This window comes from Urocampus carinirostris, chromosome 19 (assembly GCF_059441175.1).
Source record: "Urocampus carinirostris isolate Australia breed hairy pipefish chromosome 19, RoL_Ucar_1.0, whole genome shotgun sequence".
NCBI lineage: Eukaryota > Metazoa > Chordata > Actinopteri > Syngnathiformes > Syngnathidae > Urocampus > Urocampus carinirostris.
In genome coordinates, this window is record NC_142367.1 from 21,833,472 (window position 1) to 21,853,786 (window position 20,315).

The 20,315-nt window shown below is 39.0% G+C and overlaps 1 protein-coding gene across 1 annotated transcript; it reads right to left on the reverse strand.

Annotated features, from left to right (window-relative positions):
• Positions 1-2,979: 2,979 nt before the first annotated feature.
• Positions 2,980-19,761, reverse strand: LOC148347715 (circularly permutated Ras protein 1). The gene is made up of 20 exons (XM_088324278.1): positions 19,683-19,761; positions 19,495-19,582; positions 16,920-17,108; positions 13,697-13,843; positions 13,496-13,624; positions 13,329-13,409; positions 13,181-13,254; positions 11,751-11,918; positions 11,642-11,683; positions 11,476-11,565; positions 10,077-10,228; positions 8,837-8,918; positions 7,982-8,112; positions 7,150-7,234; positions 6,968-7,074; positions 6,791-6,897; positions 5,464-5,581; positions 3,338-3,478; positions 3,174-3,267; positions 2,980-3,084 (listed from the first exon to the last, which is right to left on the reverse strand). The coding sequence occupies exons 2-20, from the start codon at positions 19,565-19,567 to the stop codon at positions 2,980-2,982; spliced, it is 2,115 nt and encodes a 704-aa protein (XP_088180404.1). The 5' UTR covers positions 19,568-19,582; positions 19,683-19,761.
• Positions 19,762-20,315: the final 554 nt, after the last annotated feature.

Consider the following 20,315-nt stretch of genomic DNA (forward strand, 5'->3'; position numbering starts at 1 on the left):
GTTTGTGGGTACTGACAATAGGAATTTCTTCTCTCTTAGATGTGGCTCATGTTATGTAAAATAAATGCGTATTTGTCAACCTACAATTATTTTAAAAACTGTACTTATTTTTGTTCATTACTTCAGTATATATATATATATATATATATATAATGTATCTTTTTTTAACACTAGGTGCTGCTATACAATACACACTGTCCCTTTAAAAATTGAAATCTTTTGAGATGTAAAAATTACAAAAAGTACATGGTAAGGAAAATTACATTTTAGAAAGGGCAGCATGGCGGCACAGTGGTTAGCACATGTGCGGCACAGTTCTAAGTCATGAGATCGAACCTCCTGTGTGGAGTTTGCATGTTCTCTCCGTGCTTGCGTGGGTTTCATCTGGGCACTTGGTTTTCCTCCCACTTTCTCAAAACATGCAAGTTAGGTTAATTGTCACTAGGTTGAATGAGCGAGGGAATTGTCTGTCTCTGTGTGCCCTGCGATTGGCTGGCAACCAGTTCAGGGTGTCCCCTGCCCACTGCCCGAAGATAGCTGGGATGGGCTCCTGCACCCCCACGACCCCACTGAGGATAAGCGGTGCAGATAATGGATGGATGTAGATTTTAGAAGATTTATTCAAATTAAGCAAATACAGATTCATTCTTGGAAATCTAAATGAGAAATTTAAAAGCATGTGGATTATGTGAACCAGATTTCACGGCATACGTTAAGTCAGTAATCCAGCTCCTGCCAAACAGATAACTATTTTTTTCCTCTTTTTATATACAAATTACCTGCTTGTGAGTTAATGTAGTGGAGGGAAATACATATATCTGTTTTAATAATTATTGCTATTCAAAGGAGATCCATTTTTTAAATACAATGTATATTAAAGTTGAAAGCAGATGCCAACAGAGCAATGTTTTACCAGGAAACATTTTTTCTCTCTCAAATGTATACCTAGACTTTATGCAGCAAACGACCAGGCGCACAATTTTGAAGCTCCTCTCACCTCACAGTGACTTTCTTCGCACAAATCTTTGTCCCGCTGACCAAGATGAGCTAACGGTCACCTCATTACGTTCGTCCCTCCTCTAAATAGCAACGGCTACAGCCTCCCTTGTTGGCAAACACATCAAAATCAGTGAACTTGCCAAATTGTGGCTTATCAGCAGTTAGTGTGTGTGTGTGCCTTTCAGTATTTGGACTGCTTCCAATGGGGTGAAAAGTGAAGGTTCTGGTGGTTCTTGATCATGATGGTCTTCCTGTTGCTCTGCTTCATAGTGTACAGCAACGCTGCGCCAGCGTCTGTCAGAGACTGGTGGGAGGACACGAGGGAGTTAGGGAGTATTCCCGCAGGAAGTATTCCGGCACCGAGTAACAATAGCTGGAAGTACTCTAGTTTCAACAGGAAAAATTGCTTAAGGTTTAAAAGAATTCCACAAGAAATTAGGCTAGCAGGAAGCATTGACGTTTAAGTATTTGGAGGAATTGTTGAAGAAATTATACATTTACATTATGGAGTATCCCAGTACATTTGAGCTTTGAAACTGTAATGCTGCTTTTGAGGAAAGTGGGAATTCATAATTACTCCAAATGAAATCTTCCGGTTGTTACCTAAGGTGACCTGAAATCGTTTAAGGCAGAAATAACTAACAAATGTAGCGGAGTCCGATAAATTGTTGTTCCGGTGATTTCGCCAAATAACTTTGCATTATGATGAACATTTGTCATGTATATAAATTCTATAAAATAATCAGTTTAGATGGATGCCTTTTATTTTTTGCCATTGTCGCGTGGAGTCAGGTTTAAAGGGACATTGTGTATTTTTAGCGCCTTCTAAAGTACAAAAAAAAAATCTATTAAAAAGAAAAAAAGAAGTCAAAATTGATTTGAACAATAAGCAAAAATACACAAACTATCATACAATTAAAATCCTTGTAGGTCAAGACATTTGTATTTATTTTACATAACATGAGGCTCAACTGGTGGGAGCCAACTTGCTGCTACGGGTACCCCCCCAAAACAAAAATAATAGAATAAAAATGGTGTGGTTAGGTCACTTTGAATCTACGTAGTTTGCATTCTTCCTTGTGCTTTGTAGCACTCGTTTTCGGTTGCACGACAAAATTCAGCGACATCTAGTGGACAAATATTAGCCAAGCTCGGCCTTCAAGTTCAAAGGGTCATTCCCATGCTCTCTTATGGTATATGGTTGGAAAGAACCGACATCCCAATGTCCTTGAATGCAGCATAAGTTCCTTGCAGGACGTTTGCAAACAGGAAGTGCTCGAGGAGTATGTAAGTCAATAGGAAGTAATGTTGAACAAACAGGAAGTTAAAATCATTCCATTTTTGGGGCCCGAAAAAAATGATGTGTTTAATGTAATTTACTACAAAGGTGAGAACAACCAGGAAAAGTATGTGCGTGTCTGTGTGGAGTCAAACTTTGAAAAGATTTACAAGATGAGATCAAACAATGTCCAACTATCCATGTGTTCGAATTTAAATACAAAAAAGCATTACTGGCGAAATACAGGGATGAAGAAAATGGGATAAGAGGTAGATTGGAAATACTGCGTTTAAAACTATGGTTAACTTGTTGTTATTGTTGCTATCATTATATCAGAACTGTTATTATAAATATTATGTTTATTTTTATTGTTGTTATTATCATTGGTGCCGCAGTGACATTTGGTAACTAGGCGCATTATGATGTTGAGGGATGGGTATTACGAAGATTAGTGTATAAAATATGTGAATACTGTAATTATAATAATTATTGATATCTGACCTATGTAATAAGTATATCCATGAGATTTTGTTATATTAGACATAAGAGGAAATGAGGATTTGTAAAATGGAAGATAAAGGGGTAGGGAAAATAAGCATCTGCTTCTGACTACCCCTTTTCGAACATGTTATGTGATATTATTTTGTTGTTGACTCATTGTTTTTGTCCTGTTTTCATTCATTCATTCATACTTTGCCAATTTAAAAAAAAACATGTAATTTGTCATAAATAGGGAAACCCACACTATAATTGTTATATATTGTTTTGTAGTTTTTTACCTGCGAGTCAGAGACGACAGATTTAGCCTAGAAAATGAAAGACATTTTATACGATTAGGTGAAGGCAGCAGAAAAAAAACATCTCCCAAACATGAAAACAAAACAACAAAACAAACCCTGGTGAAGTGAGCGTTATTGTTGTATATGGGCTCCATGGTGATGACCCATTCCTTGTACGTCTCTCTGTCTTCGGCGCTGCTTTTGTATTCACTGAACAATAAAAGAGACAATCAGTGTCAATTTGGAAAAACCGAGAGCACTTTGGTCCACTCCTGCTCACATAACTCTCTCGATAAGCTTCATCTGCTGCTCACTTTCCCGCCGGGCATCCAGGAAACGTCCCCGGACCGCCAGGGCAGCGCTGGCCTGTGATGAGTTAAGTTGGATGATGGGCAGAGACAAAGAGGACAGCGCCACCAAGCTGAGGAGAAGGGAACCGCATTTGAACAGTAAGTGCAGTGCCTCACCTGTCATCATGGAAATATATATGAAATGGTTATATTCATTCAGTGTTAGTGTTCTTTTTCATTTAATTTCATGATTTTTGGATTCTCTTTTTCAAAATGAATACCTTTTCACATTATATTATAAATACAAAAAGAATGTAATGTATTACTGTGCCTCACATCTACAGATGCAGAGTGAGGCATGCAATTCTTTTTTCTCATGGCAAGGATTCTGCATTGTCACACACTTCTTCCCTAAACAATAGAATTAGCGACGGTATTAGCAAGCCAACAGCAAGTCAAGCCATCCAGTAATATATTTTTCTCCTTGCATGGATTTTTTTCTGAAAATTGACAATTACACATCCGTTGATGCTATTATTCAAAATGAGCAGCGCATAGACTTCTTAAAAGGTTAAAGGAGCAACACGGAATTTGGAAAGGATTTAATCGCGGCTGTTATCTCCCGGCTTGTGTCAAAATTGCAGCATCTATCGTTTATGATGAGCGTGCAAGTACATATATTTTTTTATAGACATGCTCGATTAAACTCTTCTTTTTTCATCTTTTTGGGTGTTTGAATTTTACTTAAAGAATCCCTCTTCTTGCCATCTTCATGCTACACTAACAAATAGTAACAAATAAAAAGGATGAGCATGGCATCACTCTCCAGCACTTCCCTGCGCCTTTTTCTTCCAACCCAATGTGTTCTCCACCTGATTCTTCCTACCAAATGTGTTCCGTCCCAAACAGCTATGCTAAAAGTAAGATAAAAGCAGATAAGTGCAGTGGAACCTAAGCAATAAGCCTTTATAATTCAAAACCGTGCCTATCTGCCTTTATCCTACTTTTATCAAAGCTGTTCAAGGGCATCAATACATTCGGAAGCAGGACAGGGGGCCCGAAGTATTTTTGAGACTAAATTCATGGTAATATTCATGTTTTTTTTTTAATGTAGCATTAAAATGGTAAAAATGAGAAAAAGTATTTTTCAGATTCAGTCCAAATACCAACCCAAAACCCCAAAAAGAAGAGTTTATTCGAGCGTATCTAATAAATGCACGTACTTGATGAATGAACTGCCCGAGGCTGCGATCATGACTTTATGCCAGTAGATGGCCACAGGGAGTCACAGTTTCAGACTGCACCTTTAATGTAAGACAATAAATTATTTTCTATAATTTTCTATATTACAGTTTATATCCTGCTTTCTTGTTCTACCAATCAAATGATAAATAAGATGTATGTTCATTTTTTTGTAAATCAGACATGTACCAGACATGAACCTATCACGTCACTGCCCTACAGGATATCCAAAATTAATGTAATAGCTACTTTCAACAAATGCTGAGAACTCTGAACTCCATCCATCCATCCATTTTCTGCACCGCCTATCCTCAGTAGGGTCGCAGGGGTGCTGGAGCCCATCCCAGCCATCTCCGGGCAGTAGGCAGGGGACACCCTGAACTGGTTGCCGGACAGTCGCGGGGCACACAGAGACGGACAACTCACTCGCTCATTCACACCTAGGGACAATTTGGACCGGCCAATTCACCTGATACGCATGTGTTTGGAATGTGGGAGGAAACCGGAGTGCCCGAAGGAAATCCACGCAAGCATGGGGAGAACATGCAAACTCCACACAGGAAGTTCAATCTCATGACCTCAGAACTGTGCTGCACATGCGCTAACCACTACGCTGCCGTGCTAACCCCCTGTTAACTCATTCACAAAAAAAAAACATAAAAAATAAAATTTAAAAAAAGGAGATTATAGATGTCGAATGCACACAAAAGAAAAAAAATATTAAAACTTTTGTGCTGGATTTACTTTCCTGTTTAAAGCAAAAGAATACTTTGTTGGCAATACAGAGTGTGCAATCAACCTTTTGAAATCCACATCGGAACTTGCTGAAAACCTGACTTGCCGCATACTTGACATACTACATACATGACATCACCTTTCACGAGTGATATTTCGGGTCATGCTGAACACTCGCAACATCATTTGCCCGTTCTTCTGCATGTATCGGAGCTGCAGTTGGACGGACACGGCGCTGCCCAACTGGGGCGAAGACACTGGAAGTGAACATTAAGCAAAATGAAAGTGTATTTAACAATAACAACAATCAATCGACAAATTAAAAGGTTTACACAGGTGCCATGTTACTGCATAGCTAAGTATTGGTGGTTCATAATAACAAATCTCTAAGGTGTGTTATGTCCTATTTTAAGATTTCAGATGTTTTTAAACAGTTTAATTAAAGAGAAAGCACTAAGAACAAAACAAAAAAACAGGTTGTTGTAACAGGTGAGGGTTCAAAATTATGCCAAGAAGTAATTTCTAAGCTATTGCAAACCTGAGGGTGATGTTTACTCAATGTACTGTAGGTGTAAAAACGCTAAATAGTCACATTATAAATCATATTGACCAACGGCGCTAGACACACAATGTCGCTTATATTTTCCCAAAAGAAAAACAACAACAAATAATAATACTTACCAACACCACCACTTTACGTTCGACTACGACTTCTCTCCTTTTAAAAACGCCTACCAATAAAAAAACCGCCACCGCTTTTTCAAATGTAAACAACAACAAAAAACTATTTTTACTTTAAATTAATATTTTAGTCTACTGCTGCTTTTTTTAGTGATACTGAGACTTTTTGCATGAAATAAAACACTCCAATGATAGCCTTGGATTCTGTTTTGATAAAGGTTTATCACTTATGGTTTTAAACAAGCACATGTTTGTTTTTAATATTCTGCAGATGGATTGTATTTCATGTGTGTGCAATAAAATCTACCACTTGTTATTGACAAAAGTGGCGCGTATGGAATAGGTCTGATCCAAGTGACTATTTTGAGTGAAAGTAAAACTATAATCATAATTGACTTATTTACACCTCACTTGTAAATACCAACAGTCTAAAAAGGCAGATGTAAAAAAGACAACCCAAACTCAGACATTTTTCACATTTCAATTGCTCATTTGTTATTTCAATTGAAAAAGGACATTTACACAACGGCTTAATTAGCTCAATATAATATCAACCTACAATATTCGTCTTTTTATTCATATTGTGTTCTTTTAAACAACTGACAGCTGTCATCATCATTTTTCTTGGCAACAAAACCAGTTTTGCCGCTCCAAGTATATAGCACACCGCTCATGTATTCTTTGCATGATCCTATGTGTGGGTTTGAGATTAAATAACCCCAACCTTAGACATCTCCTAAAGCCCCCTCACTTTTCCTTTGCACCACGCAAACGGCTTTGCTTACTTTCCGCTTCATTGGCCATGAACTGGAAGGTGATCTCTTTTTCAGTGTGGACGTTTCCCACCTTTCGGACCGCTTTGTGCCCAGCCACCTTCTCTCCTCTCATTCGCCTGTTGCAGATTATTGAAACCGGAATATTACTAAACAAAAAAAAAATCTGAGTGAGATGCTGCGTCTTACATAGATCGGGGCAGAAGCAAGGTGACGACACACTTGGTGGCGATGGTTTTGTTCTCAATGATCTGCTCGAACTCCGATTGGAGCATCTTTGGATTTGCGATCACCACCTTAATTAAGAACAGCGAGAAAAAATGAACAGACAGAAATATGAAGAAAATACTATTGGGTGGAATATTTATCACTTTTCCTCCTGTGCGATCAGCGAGTCGTCCCAGCTCGTCCAGCCTGCAGTCAGTTCCCTCTATGGAAAGTACTGACACGGTTACGCTAGTAAAGACAAAGCAAAACACACAAATCAGTATGTACAGTGTTCCTTTATTTAATCATGAGAGATGAAAAATCACACCTAGATGGCTCAATAATAATTACTTTTTGGCGTTTTTTTAGAATACCTATCTCTATTAAATGCACCTATCAAACACAAGTAGCTAATCACTCACTAGTTAGGAGTACTTTTACATTATGTCAAGTCATTTTGTGCTGGTTAGTAGCTAAGGATTACTGTATTCAAACTGGAATCTTTTAACAGTTTTTTAGCAGAGTTGCAAGTACATTAAAGGTATGGTGTGTCGTTTGAGGTGTCCTTAACAAGTCTAAAGTAAATTATTTTCTTCATTGAGCAATGCCAAACTGAGTTCAAAGAGCCCTTAAAATTCTTTTACACTCTTCTTTTATCTTACGTTTAGCAAAGCTGTTCAGGGTGGAACACATCAGATCGGAGAAATGGGAAAAATGGGGCTTTGGAGGAAAGTAACTTCATGCTCATCCCTACTGTTTTTATTTTGTTCCTATTTGTTAGTGTAGCATCAAAATTATGAGAGTAAGGCCTTTTTCAAGTACAATTAAAACTCTTATCCAAACCTGATAAAATAAAAATAAAAAAGATAATATCAGCGCATCAGAGAAATGCACATACTTGCATGTGCAACATAAAGAGCTTGACAAAGGCCTCAATGATGACACAAGCCACAAGTCAAAAAGTTCAGAAATTATATACAGCTCCATCATAAGTACCCTTGATTGGCAGCATTCTCCCCCAGTTCTTGGTAAAAGATGGTGGACGACATGAGCGTTCGAGCGTCATTATCCTCCGCCTCCAGGTTCCCCAATGTGGTGTTGGCCTTTCCATCCGTGCAGATTATGACCTTTTCGAGACAAATTCATGTCACTTGTGGATCACATGTAAGATGCCAATTGATAGATCCACTTGTTTTCAGCCAATCAGAATGCCAGGCAAACGACAGCCCATAGCTGCTGATTTAGGTCGGCCATCTTTGTATCCCAAACTATGCACATGTGATCCACACGCTTGTACAGTGTTTTGTATCAAAAAGGTTTGACGATGTATTTGTAATGTAGATCAAAGGTAACAAGAACGATTGGTACGGGTGAGGTTCGTCCCTTTTCCTCAGCCAAAACTAATTTGGAGAGATGTTTGAGATGGATAAAGGCATGCGGGCGCCCTCAAGATCAACGCAACGTGCGGAAGATTGATGGGAACCAGAACAAAAGTTTATTTGTTCTACAGTAAGTGTTTTATTTTTATCAAATTGAAGTTTATGCTGCTGTTGGGACAGCACCGCGAGCTTCAGGCCATCACCTTTGTCTGATGTGATGTCGGTCACTTCATAGTTTGAGATTGGCGTACGCAGTTGATCCCAGTATCTAATGTTGAATGTGTGTAAATACTACTACTCTATTTTTTTTTTAAATTAATGGATAACTTTGATGTATCAACTAAAGAGTCGCTCGTTGACGTTTCTGCCGCCACATTTGCTCCGCTTGTGATACATGGATACCGTTACTATGGTGGCCGTGGCTTAGCGCTCGCTGTCAGATGTAGGAATCGGGTGTGGGTGATTGGCATACCTTGGAGCCTGGGTGTCTAGAGGCCATGGTGACAGCAACAAGAGCTGCAGGACCTAGGGCTGTTGTTCCCACTGCTGACAATCTTCAGAGAGAAACACAAAATAGCCAAATAACAGGAGGTACATTGTGTGGAAATTTTACGTGAATCTACCCTACTGGCCATCGTTATTAGCAGCTTATAATTTCATTTTTCCAACAATAGTATAAGGCACAACTAAAAACCCTAAATTGGAAAGAAATTTGAAAGTGCACGTAAGCATCCATAGATAGAATTAGTAATTAAAGTAACAATTAATTGATACTGCATACAGTAACTGTTATACCTTTGAGAAACAGACTGTAGCCTTCGAGTGGCCTCTTGAGGGTAACATATTAATTGTTGTTGCTAAAAGGAAAGAAAGTAGAAGCGCAGAACTTCGATAGCAGCAGAGACGCCAACTTTCGAAATACTCTTGTCACTTTAGAAAATAATCGTCTGTAAGTATGAAAGTATTATGACTACTTGAAGATTTTTGTTTATGGGAATGTTTTGTACAAAATTACATACTCTTGTTTGAATTGTTGAATTGAATTTTCGGTATTGTCATTAATATCAATGCTGTGAAACATTGTATGCAACAAGATTAGACATGGCACTCCAGGGTAAACATGTAATAAAGATTTAAAAGAGAAAAACAGGATAAAAAAACTATCAGGATAAACAGGCAAAAATATTTACAAAGTAGTGCCTGTGTTTCCATAGTGCAGTGGTTAGCACATTCCCCTGACACGCAAAAGGTCCCGGGTCAAGATCGGATGAAAACATATGTTGGCCTGGAGAGGGATGGGCATCACAAGGCTGTACTTGCCCAAGTCACACCACAGGAAATGGTGCCTCTATGACCTTAATGGTGATGGGATCCAACCAACCAACCAGTGCTTAGATTATGCCTTAAGTTATAATAATCGAGCAATGTTTTTTATATTCCAATGCATACGGTTACTGTTTTGCCTTTGAGGAACATAAAGAGTGATCTTCAAGTTCCCTCTTGTGGTTAACATGTTAATTTTTACTTTCTAAAATTAATTGTGTTCTACGAAATAATTTATTTCAATTTAAAAGAATTTTCTAGCCGTTATTGGACTTCATAGTCCAGTGTGCCTTATTCTGTATATGAAAAATATTGAACAGAAGTGGTGGGTGGTGCGCCATATAGAGCGGAAAATGCAGTAATGATTTGATGATGCTCCGTGCTAGTACCCTGTGACTTCTTTCTCCAGAAATGCCTTTGTATACGACAGCGGAGGCGGCGTGGTGAAAAAAGATGCAACCGTTTTTAGATTCTCACTGTCCATCAGTTCATCTCCGCTCAGGACACGGGAATGGAAATCTCCGTAGCTGTGTACCGTAACCTGGTAACGGATCAGGCCAGAAAACAAGTCTTTCAAAAAGAATGCGTGAACTTAAAAGTACATAGGCGGTTATTCTATTGTGTGCAATTAGTAAGAGCTCTTATGAATTAAGGCAGGGGTGTCAAACATATGGCCAACTGTTTTAATCTAGCCGGCGAGACAATGCTGATAGAAGTGCATGAGAAAAAAAGAGCTATATCGAGTCAAACAACGACTCGCAGTTTTAAATATGTCCACTGTATGTCTGCAAAGCCAAGTGCCATTGGAAAAGCCAAACACTCACTGTAGATGTACTGTATTTGGTGACTGACTACATTTATCAATCGGAGAAAAATCAAGGACACCACCCATCCTAATGTTATATATAAAAGAAGTCACAATGTTTAAAGCAATTAGATTGCACGAGTAGTGCGTGAATGTGTCTCTTAACCGCAGCATATACTACTGAAATATCCTTTTCATTCTAAGTGATTGGATATTAACAGTTAGTACCTGGATTAACATAAATAAATAAATAAATAAATAAATAAATAAATAGCACTTGGGTGACTTTGGAGAAGTTTAAAGAAGCTTTAGCTCTTTCCTAGAATATATATGAAATGCAACAGCGGCCTTCAGGAATTCAGGTAAACATTTTCATTAAGAAAAAAAAGCACTAAAAGACATTATAATCATTAGATCAATCATTTAAATAATTTAGATTAGAATAGAATATACCTTTATTGTCATTGTTACAAAATGGGTTAACATATTGTGACAACGAAATTGGGCATGACAGTCCAGTTTCACACATTCACAGTGAGGTAAGGAAACCAAGAAGATAAGGAACAGAGAAGATAAGGTTATAAAACAATTTGTATTTGTATTTAAACTTGTGTTTTGTTCAAGTTCCAATTTGCATGTGTTTCCCTGAGGTAAAATAAACTGTAGTGGAAATTCATTTAATTAGTATTTTACTTTTTTTGTGTGTGAAGAAAAAGAAATGCTGAGGAGAAAAAGACTCATTCATAATGTTATAAAATCTTACAGCCCTCTATCATAATTTAATTGTGAGCCTCCAAATGATACCCATCCCTACAGCTAAGGCACAATATTTATGCCATTATTTTCCTAGTCCGACCCCTTTGAGAATGATGTTTCTACCATGTGGCCTCCAGAGCTAAAGTGAGTTGGACACCCCTGAATTTGGGTTTCTAGATTTTCGCTCCATTGAAGAGAAATGCCAAATGGTCGTGATTATATTGTACCGCATAGTTGAAGGTGATGAGCCCCACTGGTATGTCGGGTTGTTGTCTGCTCAATTTTTGAACGCATAGTAAAACAGCTTCCTGGACAAACTGGCACAAACATATAATCGGGTAAATGAAAACGTGTTTGTGGAGTATGTCATGCTCGCCAGTGTCCACCTCTTACCTCCAGCCGCGATCTGTGTAATAACTCCTGCCCGATCAGCACCTGAACAAGAAAATGCTATTACTAATCCGTGCTGTAAGATTCAATCACCCACGGAATGTCTGCGTACCTGAGAGGTGATGCTCATGGAGGCCGAGATGTCGATACAGAAGATGAGAAGAGGCTGGGAAAAGGTCAGTGATTTTTCTGGGGGGCTCAGCACAAAAAGGCCATGGCGCAAACCAGCATTTGGGGGGCTTTTCTGCTCGGATGGCTCGCAGAAGTAGCATCCGCTTGTCTAGAGTTGAAGAGAAGAACGTTTGAGTAAAAGACTTTAGAGCTGCACAGTATAAAAACAATTTTGGTACAGCAGCTTGTGCAAAGATTAAGAGATAACAAATTTTAGCTTGGTTAATTCTAAGTTAGATGATATAGATGCATTTGCTAGCAAATGTATTAACGCAGCTAGCAGGATAAAAATGGCTAAATATAGCTAAACAGATAACTAGCGTGATACACGTGTTGCCAACAAGATAACTAGGCAGATATATAGGCAGCAGGCAAGATAGCTCGATATATATCTATCTTTAGATATATAGATACATCTCCAGTTTGTGCTTTTTCATTTTTTTCCATTGTTAACATTCAGCAAAGGCAAACAAGAACAATAGCGAAATAGTTAGAGAGCAAGAAAGCTAGTGAGATAGCTTTAAAGCTAGATTGAAAGCGAGATAGCTACATTGTTATTAATAAGGTAGTTAAATGATAGAAGCTCGCTGGCTCATAATCTGGAAGTAGTGTTTCTTATTTTATCAAATTGAGCAATAAGTTTGAGATAGCTAAAAAGAGATAATTGTGGCACATTTGTTGTATGCCCATAGAAAAATAAATATAAATCAAACTTGCTAGATTGAGATAGATAGCAACAGACTACCAGTAGCTACCTTTCTTAAGTTAAATATGTGTCAATAAAAGTTGGAATACGCAGGTTATAATCAGGGTTGGGTAGGGTTACTTTAACTTGATTACTTTCAATTACTTTTGGATTACTCCAATACCAAATATGCTAATAAAAGACAAAAGAAACTAAATATGAATAAAATGACTACATTTTGTGCAGGCTTGGGGAGTAACGGAATACATGGAACGGCAAAAATGATGTTGGCAAGCTGTTTGGATTTACTTTCATTTTGTTTCTGTCGCATTTTATGTTCGTTTTGCCGGAGATCAAAGCCAGAAGAGAAAGCTTACCACGTGTTGTGAGTCATCATTTTATTCATATTTAGTTTCTTTTGTCTTTTATTAGCATATTTGGAATTGGAGTAATCCAAAAGTAATTGAAAGTAATCAAGTTAAAGTACCCAACCCTGGTTATAATGCTACTTCCTTATAGATATTTGCCTATTTATTCTGACATTTTTAAATCTATTTTTGTCTGTATTACGAGTGTATTCTGTCTTTTACATTTTTATCAAAGACCATAAAGACAATTGCTCCTGTATTATTGTCAAAGTAGCCGTGCTTAAAATATCAAGGCCACATCACTGAAGCTTTGCCTACCAGGTTTTCATAAGTGTAGTCCAACACTGAGCCACAATTGGCACAGGTCGTTGGTTTTCCTGGTGTGGGCTGCACTGGAAATATCACAAACGTCATCATCGTTTTTGTCTTGATCTCTTACGGTGACGAATTTCGAAAGCTGACTGACCTTTCTCCGAGAGAAGCTTTCCCAAACTGACCAGGATCACGTTGGGGTTTCCCGGCAGAGGGTCGTTATCTTCTGTTGAGGCTAAGGAACATGGAGAGGCCTTACAGCAAACTATATTTCTATACATATGAAGTCTATGAATGAGTAATAAAAAGGCTATTTTTTACCTGGGGACACCATGGCTGGGGGTGGGGACGGAATCCTTTTTCCAGGAGTGGAAGATGCAGGCAGAATCACCAAATACTCTGGCATGTTATTCATGAGAGAAGAACGAGGGGGAAGAGAGGGAGCTGAGGCTGTGGGAGGCAAGCGATTTCCTTCAGATCCAGGATTTCTTTACCCCAACCATTAAAATGTAATTCGCTTACGTATCACCGGGGAGGCCTCGTATTCATTGAGCTTGCGCCTTTCCGGTAAATTCTGGAATTTGTCTGCGTCCCAGGACGATCGAGAATCTGTGTGGTCGTTTGGAGACAGTCGGCCAGAAGAAGGTTTCAAGTGTGGTGGAAGCAAAGCTGAGGGAACACAGCATAAAAGGATAAAATATTAATATAATATTCTTGACTTAAAATGATATTTCACTTCTACTAATGCACGATAAGCATACGACTGATATTTATCAGACAGATAATGTGAAAAAAATTGCCGTTAGAGTTACCTATCTAGTAACATACTTTTATACACAAAATAGTTTACAAGATTAAAGTTCTGAATTATTTCTTCATATAGCTCTTCTTTTTACTGATATTTGTATATAGTAATCAATGTTTGGTCAGACTTCCGTTTCGCTACTTTAGAAAATGATCAAACAATGTCAAGACATGTGAATTGAATACACATTGATATGTTAATAATTGATATGTTATCTAACTGATACTGATGGAATGTGAGGTTGGGGAGTGAGGGGAGTTAGCATGCATTTGTGCATCGAAGGTTGCTGTGACAACTCCACAACAGGGGGTCCGCCCCTCCCAGGAGACCAGAACCGAGAGCTGGTACCCTTCTCACCTCGCAAGGCAAGTCTGAATTTGGCTAGCAAGAAGGCAAGAGGGCATAGCCTAACAAGAAGAAATGGACCAAAACCCTGGCCGGTCCTGACCAAGTCTCAGCTCAATAAGCAGCTAGATAACCTTGCCAAGTCAGCAGCCAAGCTTGATCAAGCTAGCGGTCAAACTGGTGGGACAAAGCCAGTGACCTCAGAGAAGCCTCAAGCCACCGGCAATCAACCTGTGCCTCGGCAACCTGCATCCTGTGGTCCTCGGGCCCAACCGGCTCTCGAGCCTACCAGGATTCCTCATCACTCTACAGCCGAGGATTTAAAGATTGGGCCATCATCTTCAACGAAGCAGAACATCTCGTCGTTGCTAGGTATTGGTATGACATAAAGGGGGAATTCTATCAGAATACAATTTTGAATAATCAAGCCAACGTTAAGCATCTGCTTCTTACTACCCCTTTTCGAACATATTATGTAACATTATTTTGTTGTTGAGTTATTGTTTTTGTTCTGTTTTTATTTTAATGTTCGAAATAAAGTTTGTATTCATTTCATACATTCATTCAACGTTGTCGTCTATCCAAATGGTGCCCTTTTAAGTTTTCAACTTCTAGTTGTCCCTTTTATTTCCTTATTATCAATTTGTTTTATTCAAGCTTCTTTAGTAGATGATTAGTAAAAGAAAAGTCCATAAATCAAGGAGTGTGTGTGTCTTGATTAAAGTATATAGAACATATCAAAAACGGTAAAAAGAATTCACCTAAAGTGTGAGTAGCCACCCTTCAGAATAACTAAACAAGGTTTATCATCCGTTTTCCTGACATAAGGATCTAAATACATATGTGGTGCTGGAAAAAGGCGAGACGAGTTTTGAAAAGAATAAACTCGGCTCTTTTATTCAATTGGTCAATAAATTGTTTGCTGGAATAATTTATCTACCACCCATATTCGCTTCTTATATTTCTCATTTTAATATATTCATACAGAACTTCACAATGTTATTGTAAGTATAAACACATTTTTTACAAAAAATAAGAAGCCGCCCCTCCCCTACGCTTTTCCTTGTCTCAGCCTCAGTCTCTTCGCACACCATCACAGGAAGCAGGGGCGTCAAAGCAACATTGACAATCGGCAGTCATAATGTTGTTAGATAATATAAAACCGCTTTTTGGTGCAAATTTATTGTAATTGTTTTTTAATTTTTTTGGAAGATCTCGTGCCACCGCCCCCCATGTGTCATGATAAAAATTCTGCCCGCCTCGCCTGTGCCAAAAACTGCCATTAACGGGTGGTGTAGTTGATGGCTTTAAGTGGACCCCTCCGATCTTCTGTTTTGGTCACGTGCATTACAGTAGATTTCTCTCTATCAAAATTTGAAATAATATGGAAAAATTTGGCATGGAAATAATTTTGACATACGCAGTGGTTAGCGCGTGTGCGGCACAGTTCTGAGGTCATGAGATGGAGTTTGAGGCCGCACTTAATAACCGTAGCGTGCAGGCGGCGGTGGCAGTCAAAAAAAAAGACACGTTTGCATGTGAGATGTATAAAAAGCCATCTTCTGGACACTTTCCAGATGCACTCAAAGTCATTTCCACATTATGTACATATTTACATCCCAATAAAGTTAAAGGAAAAAAAAAACAGCTGGCCTCATTGTGGATGCGTTTGGACTATGCATTTGTACATAGGAGTTTTCTAACTCTAATATTTCTCTTATTTTACTACAACCCGTGTATGTACGTAGACATGAATTCTCTGTTTTATGTATTTATTTTTTACAGTATTTGCACCATGGTCTCCGGTGGTTAAAAATATGAAACTATGGACGTCACTGGAGTTTTTTTTTATTTGACCTTGTATGGAATACAGTATTATACTCGCGTTGGTTCATCCACTCCACAAGGTGTAATCTGTAAACTATCCCATTTTTAATCATGACACGTAGCAGTCTATTTTACCAAGAAACCCTCACAGATGCACAAAAATGAAACCGTTTGTTTTATTCGTGCATGTTTGCACATTTTTCTTTTAAAATTACGGTAGATGATATACTAAGTTTGCATGTTCTCCCCGTGTTTGCGTGGGTTTCCTCCCACATTCCAAAAACATGCATGTCAGGTTAATTGGCCGGTCCAAATTGTCACTAGGTGTGAATGAGGGAGTGAGTTGTCTGCCCCTGTGCGCCCTGCGACTGGCTGGCAACCAGATCAGGGTGTCCCCTGCTCACTGCCCGCGACCCTACGGAGGATAAGAGGTGCAGATAATGGATGGATGAAAATGACCATATGTTCCCGACCCCTTGGCTAAGGCGTCACTTCGCCAAAGTCAATATTTTCTACTTAATTAAAAGGGATTTCTACAAGGTGGAAACATCTGTTGGCCTGGAGAGGGACGGGTGCCACCAGGCTGTACCTGCCCAAGACACATCACAGGAAATGGTACCCCTACGACCCTAGAGGTTAAAAGACCCACCCACCATACAAGCTGCAGTGCTTTATTATTCCATTCCCCGAAAATTAGATGGAAGGTCGTTTTCTATGTGGGGACATTTCATGCCATGTTTTGGGGGGCACAACACCGCCTCTCGTTACCTGTCTTGCGGTTGGGCGTTAACTGCTGAGGGGACTGTTGCTCCAGGACGATATTGTCATAGAAGACGGAATCGGAACTCGTCGATCCCCGTCGCTCGCTCCAAGCGGGGGGCTCCCCGACCTTGACCTCGCCAGGCGGAGGAGGAGGCGCTCGGAGAGGACGTACCCAATTGACGGGAGGTAGAAGCGCTGCGAGGAATGCAAATATCAGTGATTGCCCCTTTGTGTTTCTTTCAAGCTCGCATGAGTCATTTGGAAGGCTTTTAGTGAGCTTATCGCGGAGAAAACATTTGTTATGAAAGGATGACGGATAAGGTTGTTCCACTCGAGTGTTGCATAATGCCTTGTGAACAAACAAACTCGGCCTTAAGAGGTGATAAAGCTTTTAGCGGGGGTGGGAGTGAATCACAGATAGTTTGTTAGTATAATAGCCTGTCAGTTTAGGAAAAAAGTACACATTTGTAACATGTCAGCCGAGGAAAAACAAAAAGTCTCAACAACCTAGGTCTGGAGTTTAATAGCACGACGTCCATCTTGTTAATTTGATGCTGCTTTCGTGAAAAGTGGGAAGTTTGATAGTTGTAGCTCGAACACATCGCAATTAACTAAGTAAGCTGACTAAATTAAAGTGACAAAACCTGAAGATAATATTGATTTAAAATCGCTTAAGTTATGTTGTACCACGTCCCACCTCTCAGCGTGGCGCGCTTTTATGGGCTGATGTCAAGATTGAAGACAGTTTGTACATTCGGATCGCCGGCGAATCCTCAGTCTACCTGATCTAAAATCGGAAAAGTCTTAAATTCCCACATTCCTTGAACGCAGTACTTTTGTGAAGTACCGGTACTTTTAAAAATTGATATTTTTAGACCTTTATTTTTTCGAAGTACTTTTTAAAATTGATATTTTTAGACCTTTATTTATTAGCCTTTATATATTTCTGTTAAAAAGAGATATTGTATTTATTCATATTCATTTAATTTTGTTGTTTCCATTAAATTTTTACATTTTATTTATTTCTCTCGCTCTGGTTTTGCGTGTATTAATGTTAATTTTGTTGTCATTAATATTTTGGGTTAGCACGTATTTATGTATCCATTTATACATATGGATGCTATTTCCATTCATATTTCATACCTAATTTGCATGTAGTTAATCTTAATATATATTCGGGTTTTTCCACGGATTTATTTATTTAAATGAAGATCAATTTATGCTTTATATTCATTTGTATCGCTTGTTTATAATTGTTTCTATTTTAATTATTATTTGTATCTGGTTTAAGGGAAGCTTGGCCCTCAAAAGCAGGCAGGACGTCTGTTTCCATTCGCTCATTCGCCTATAACCTGATGATTTCAATGAATTACCATCAAATAGGGTGGTGTCGTTGATGACTTCAAGCAAACTCCATTATAAAGCGATTAAAAGACAATTAGAAAATTGGCAAGGAATCAATAGAAACTAAATGACTCACTCATTCGGTTTATTTGTGTCCCGGCAGACAAATGAACAAACGAAAGTTTGGGGACTTTTGTAGGTTTTAAATGAGTTCAATGGGAATCTTTCATAAAAAATATGTAATTGATCATGTTTGTTTCAGATGTTTCCATTTGATACAATAGACTATTATATCATTATGTCACATGACTTGATTCAGGTTGTCAAGTCGAATCGTGCAAGAGGGATCTTGCAAAAGCAGTTAGATTTTGTAGTATGTTTATGTCTCGCTTAAAGGAACACTGTGTAATATTACACCTCTAGATGTCGCTATATTTAGCAGTGCTACAAATTACAAGTAAGAATACAAACTCAGAAGACTAACCTACACTTTTTTGGGCTAGCCTTTCACAAATTGATTTCCGTTGCATGAAACATTTTGTGATTGTGATCAGCAATATTTTAAACTGATCAATCATTGTACAAATATAATTAGATACTACTGTGAAACGGGCAGAACGGTGTGGCAGTGGTTAGCGCGTGTGCTGCACAGTTCTGAGGTCATGAGCTCAAACATCCTGTGTGGAGTTTGCATGTTCTCCCCGTGCTTGCGTGGGTTCCATCTGGGCACTCTGGTTTCCTCCCACATTCCAAAAACATGCATGTCAGGTTAATTGGCCTGTCTAAATTGTCCTTAGGTGTGAATGAGCGAGCGAATTGTCTGTCCCTGTGTGCCCTGCGACTGGGTGGCTACCAGTTCAGGGTGTCTTCTACCCACTGCCCGAAGACAACTGAGATGGACTCCAGCACCCCCGCAACCCTACTGAGCATAAGCGGTGCAGATAATGGATGGATGCACTACTATGAAACCTTGCGTTGTACACAAATTAATACTGTACTGTACTTAAAAAGCGTAAGAGGTCAGCTCCCTCCAGTAAGAACTCATGAAAACAGAATAACGATCTTGTTTACCACGAGGAGGCGCTAAATAGTACACAAAATACCTACAGCTCCTAATCATTTTGGGTCATTCTGAATGTAAATAAAAAAAACACAGTTTCAGTTAAGATTGGGGTGGCCCCCCTCCAGGCCCCCCAGTTTGCATTATCCTTGAGCAACCCCGAAATGAGAATCCCACCTGAGCGCTTGAAGGCTTGCTGTTTGTCCTTTGGTGGCGGAGGCACGTAAATAAAATCACAAGCAAATTCCATTGTGATCGGGCAGGCCTGAATAGCCGAAATGATAGAAATGTCAGCAAAATGGTCACAAATCTGACTGAAAGTCGTACATTTAGTCCACCACCAAACGCGTGGTCCTCATACTTACACATGAAGGGAGAAGCAAGCAAAGCGATGGCAGACATGGACAAACAACAAATGTTGTGAGTCGGGTAGACGTCTGCTCTTCCAGGATTCGACCGTCAAGCAATCTGGCTCGACCGGTTGGTTGGCTCGGTGCTGGCGGGGGTTCCCGCAAAACATCAAGTTAGCCGTTTAATCGCCGGTTAAGATGTGATGCCCGAGTATTAGTTAAATAGAGGACAAGTTGAAAAAAAAAAAACGCAAAAGAAAATTCTGTGAGCTCACAAAGAAAGTTTTTGGGCTTGACTTTATTGTTTGGTGCTGAGTTGTTTGCCAAATCAGAATCCTTGGACTCACTATTGCCCTCTGCCATGAGGCAAGAGAAATGCATGCCTCACTCTACACCTGTAAACGCTACAGGAGGGTAATACGTTACATACTAATAGTACTAATAATATTCATAATACAATGTCAATAAACACCAATTGAAAAAAAGAAAATCCTCAAATTGTGAAGTTAAATATGAACTTTAGCACTGATTTATTATAACCATTTTATACATTTTAAATGTTCTCGGTTAACTATCAAAGGAGAATGTGTAGAATTTGTCCAGACCTACAAATACCTGGGTGTGCAGCTGGACAATAAACCGGACTGG

Excerpts from the sequence above, each read along its gene's own strand:
- LOC148347715 (XM_088324278.1), bottom strand. The coding sequence starts at position 19,567 with ATGGAATTTGCTTGTGATTTTATTTACGTGCCTCCGCCACCAAAGGAC. Across the intron at positions 7,235-7,981 it reads GAGAATGCTGCCAATCAAGG|CGTAACCGTGTCAGTACTTT; the intron begins GTACTTATGATG and ends TGTCTTTACTAG. Across the intron at positions 3,479-5,463 it reads CGAAATATCACTCGTGAAAG|CTTGGTGGCGCTGTCCTCTT; the intron begins GTGATGTCATGT and ends CCTTCTCCTCAG.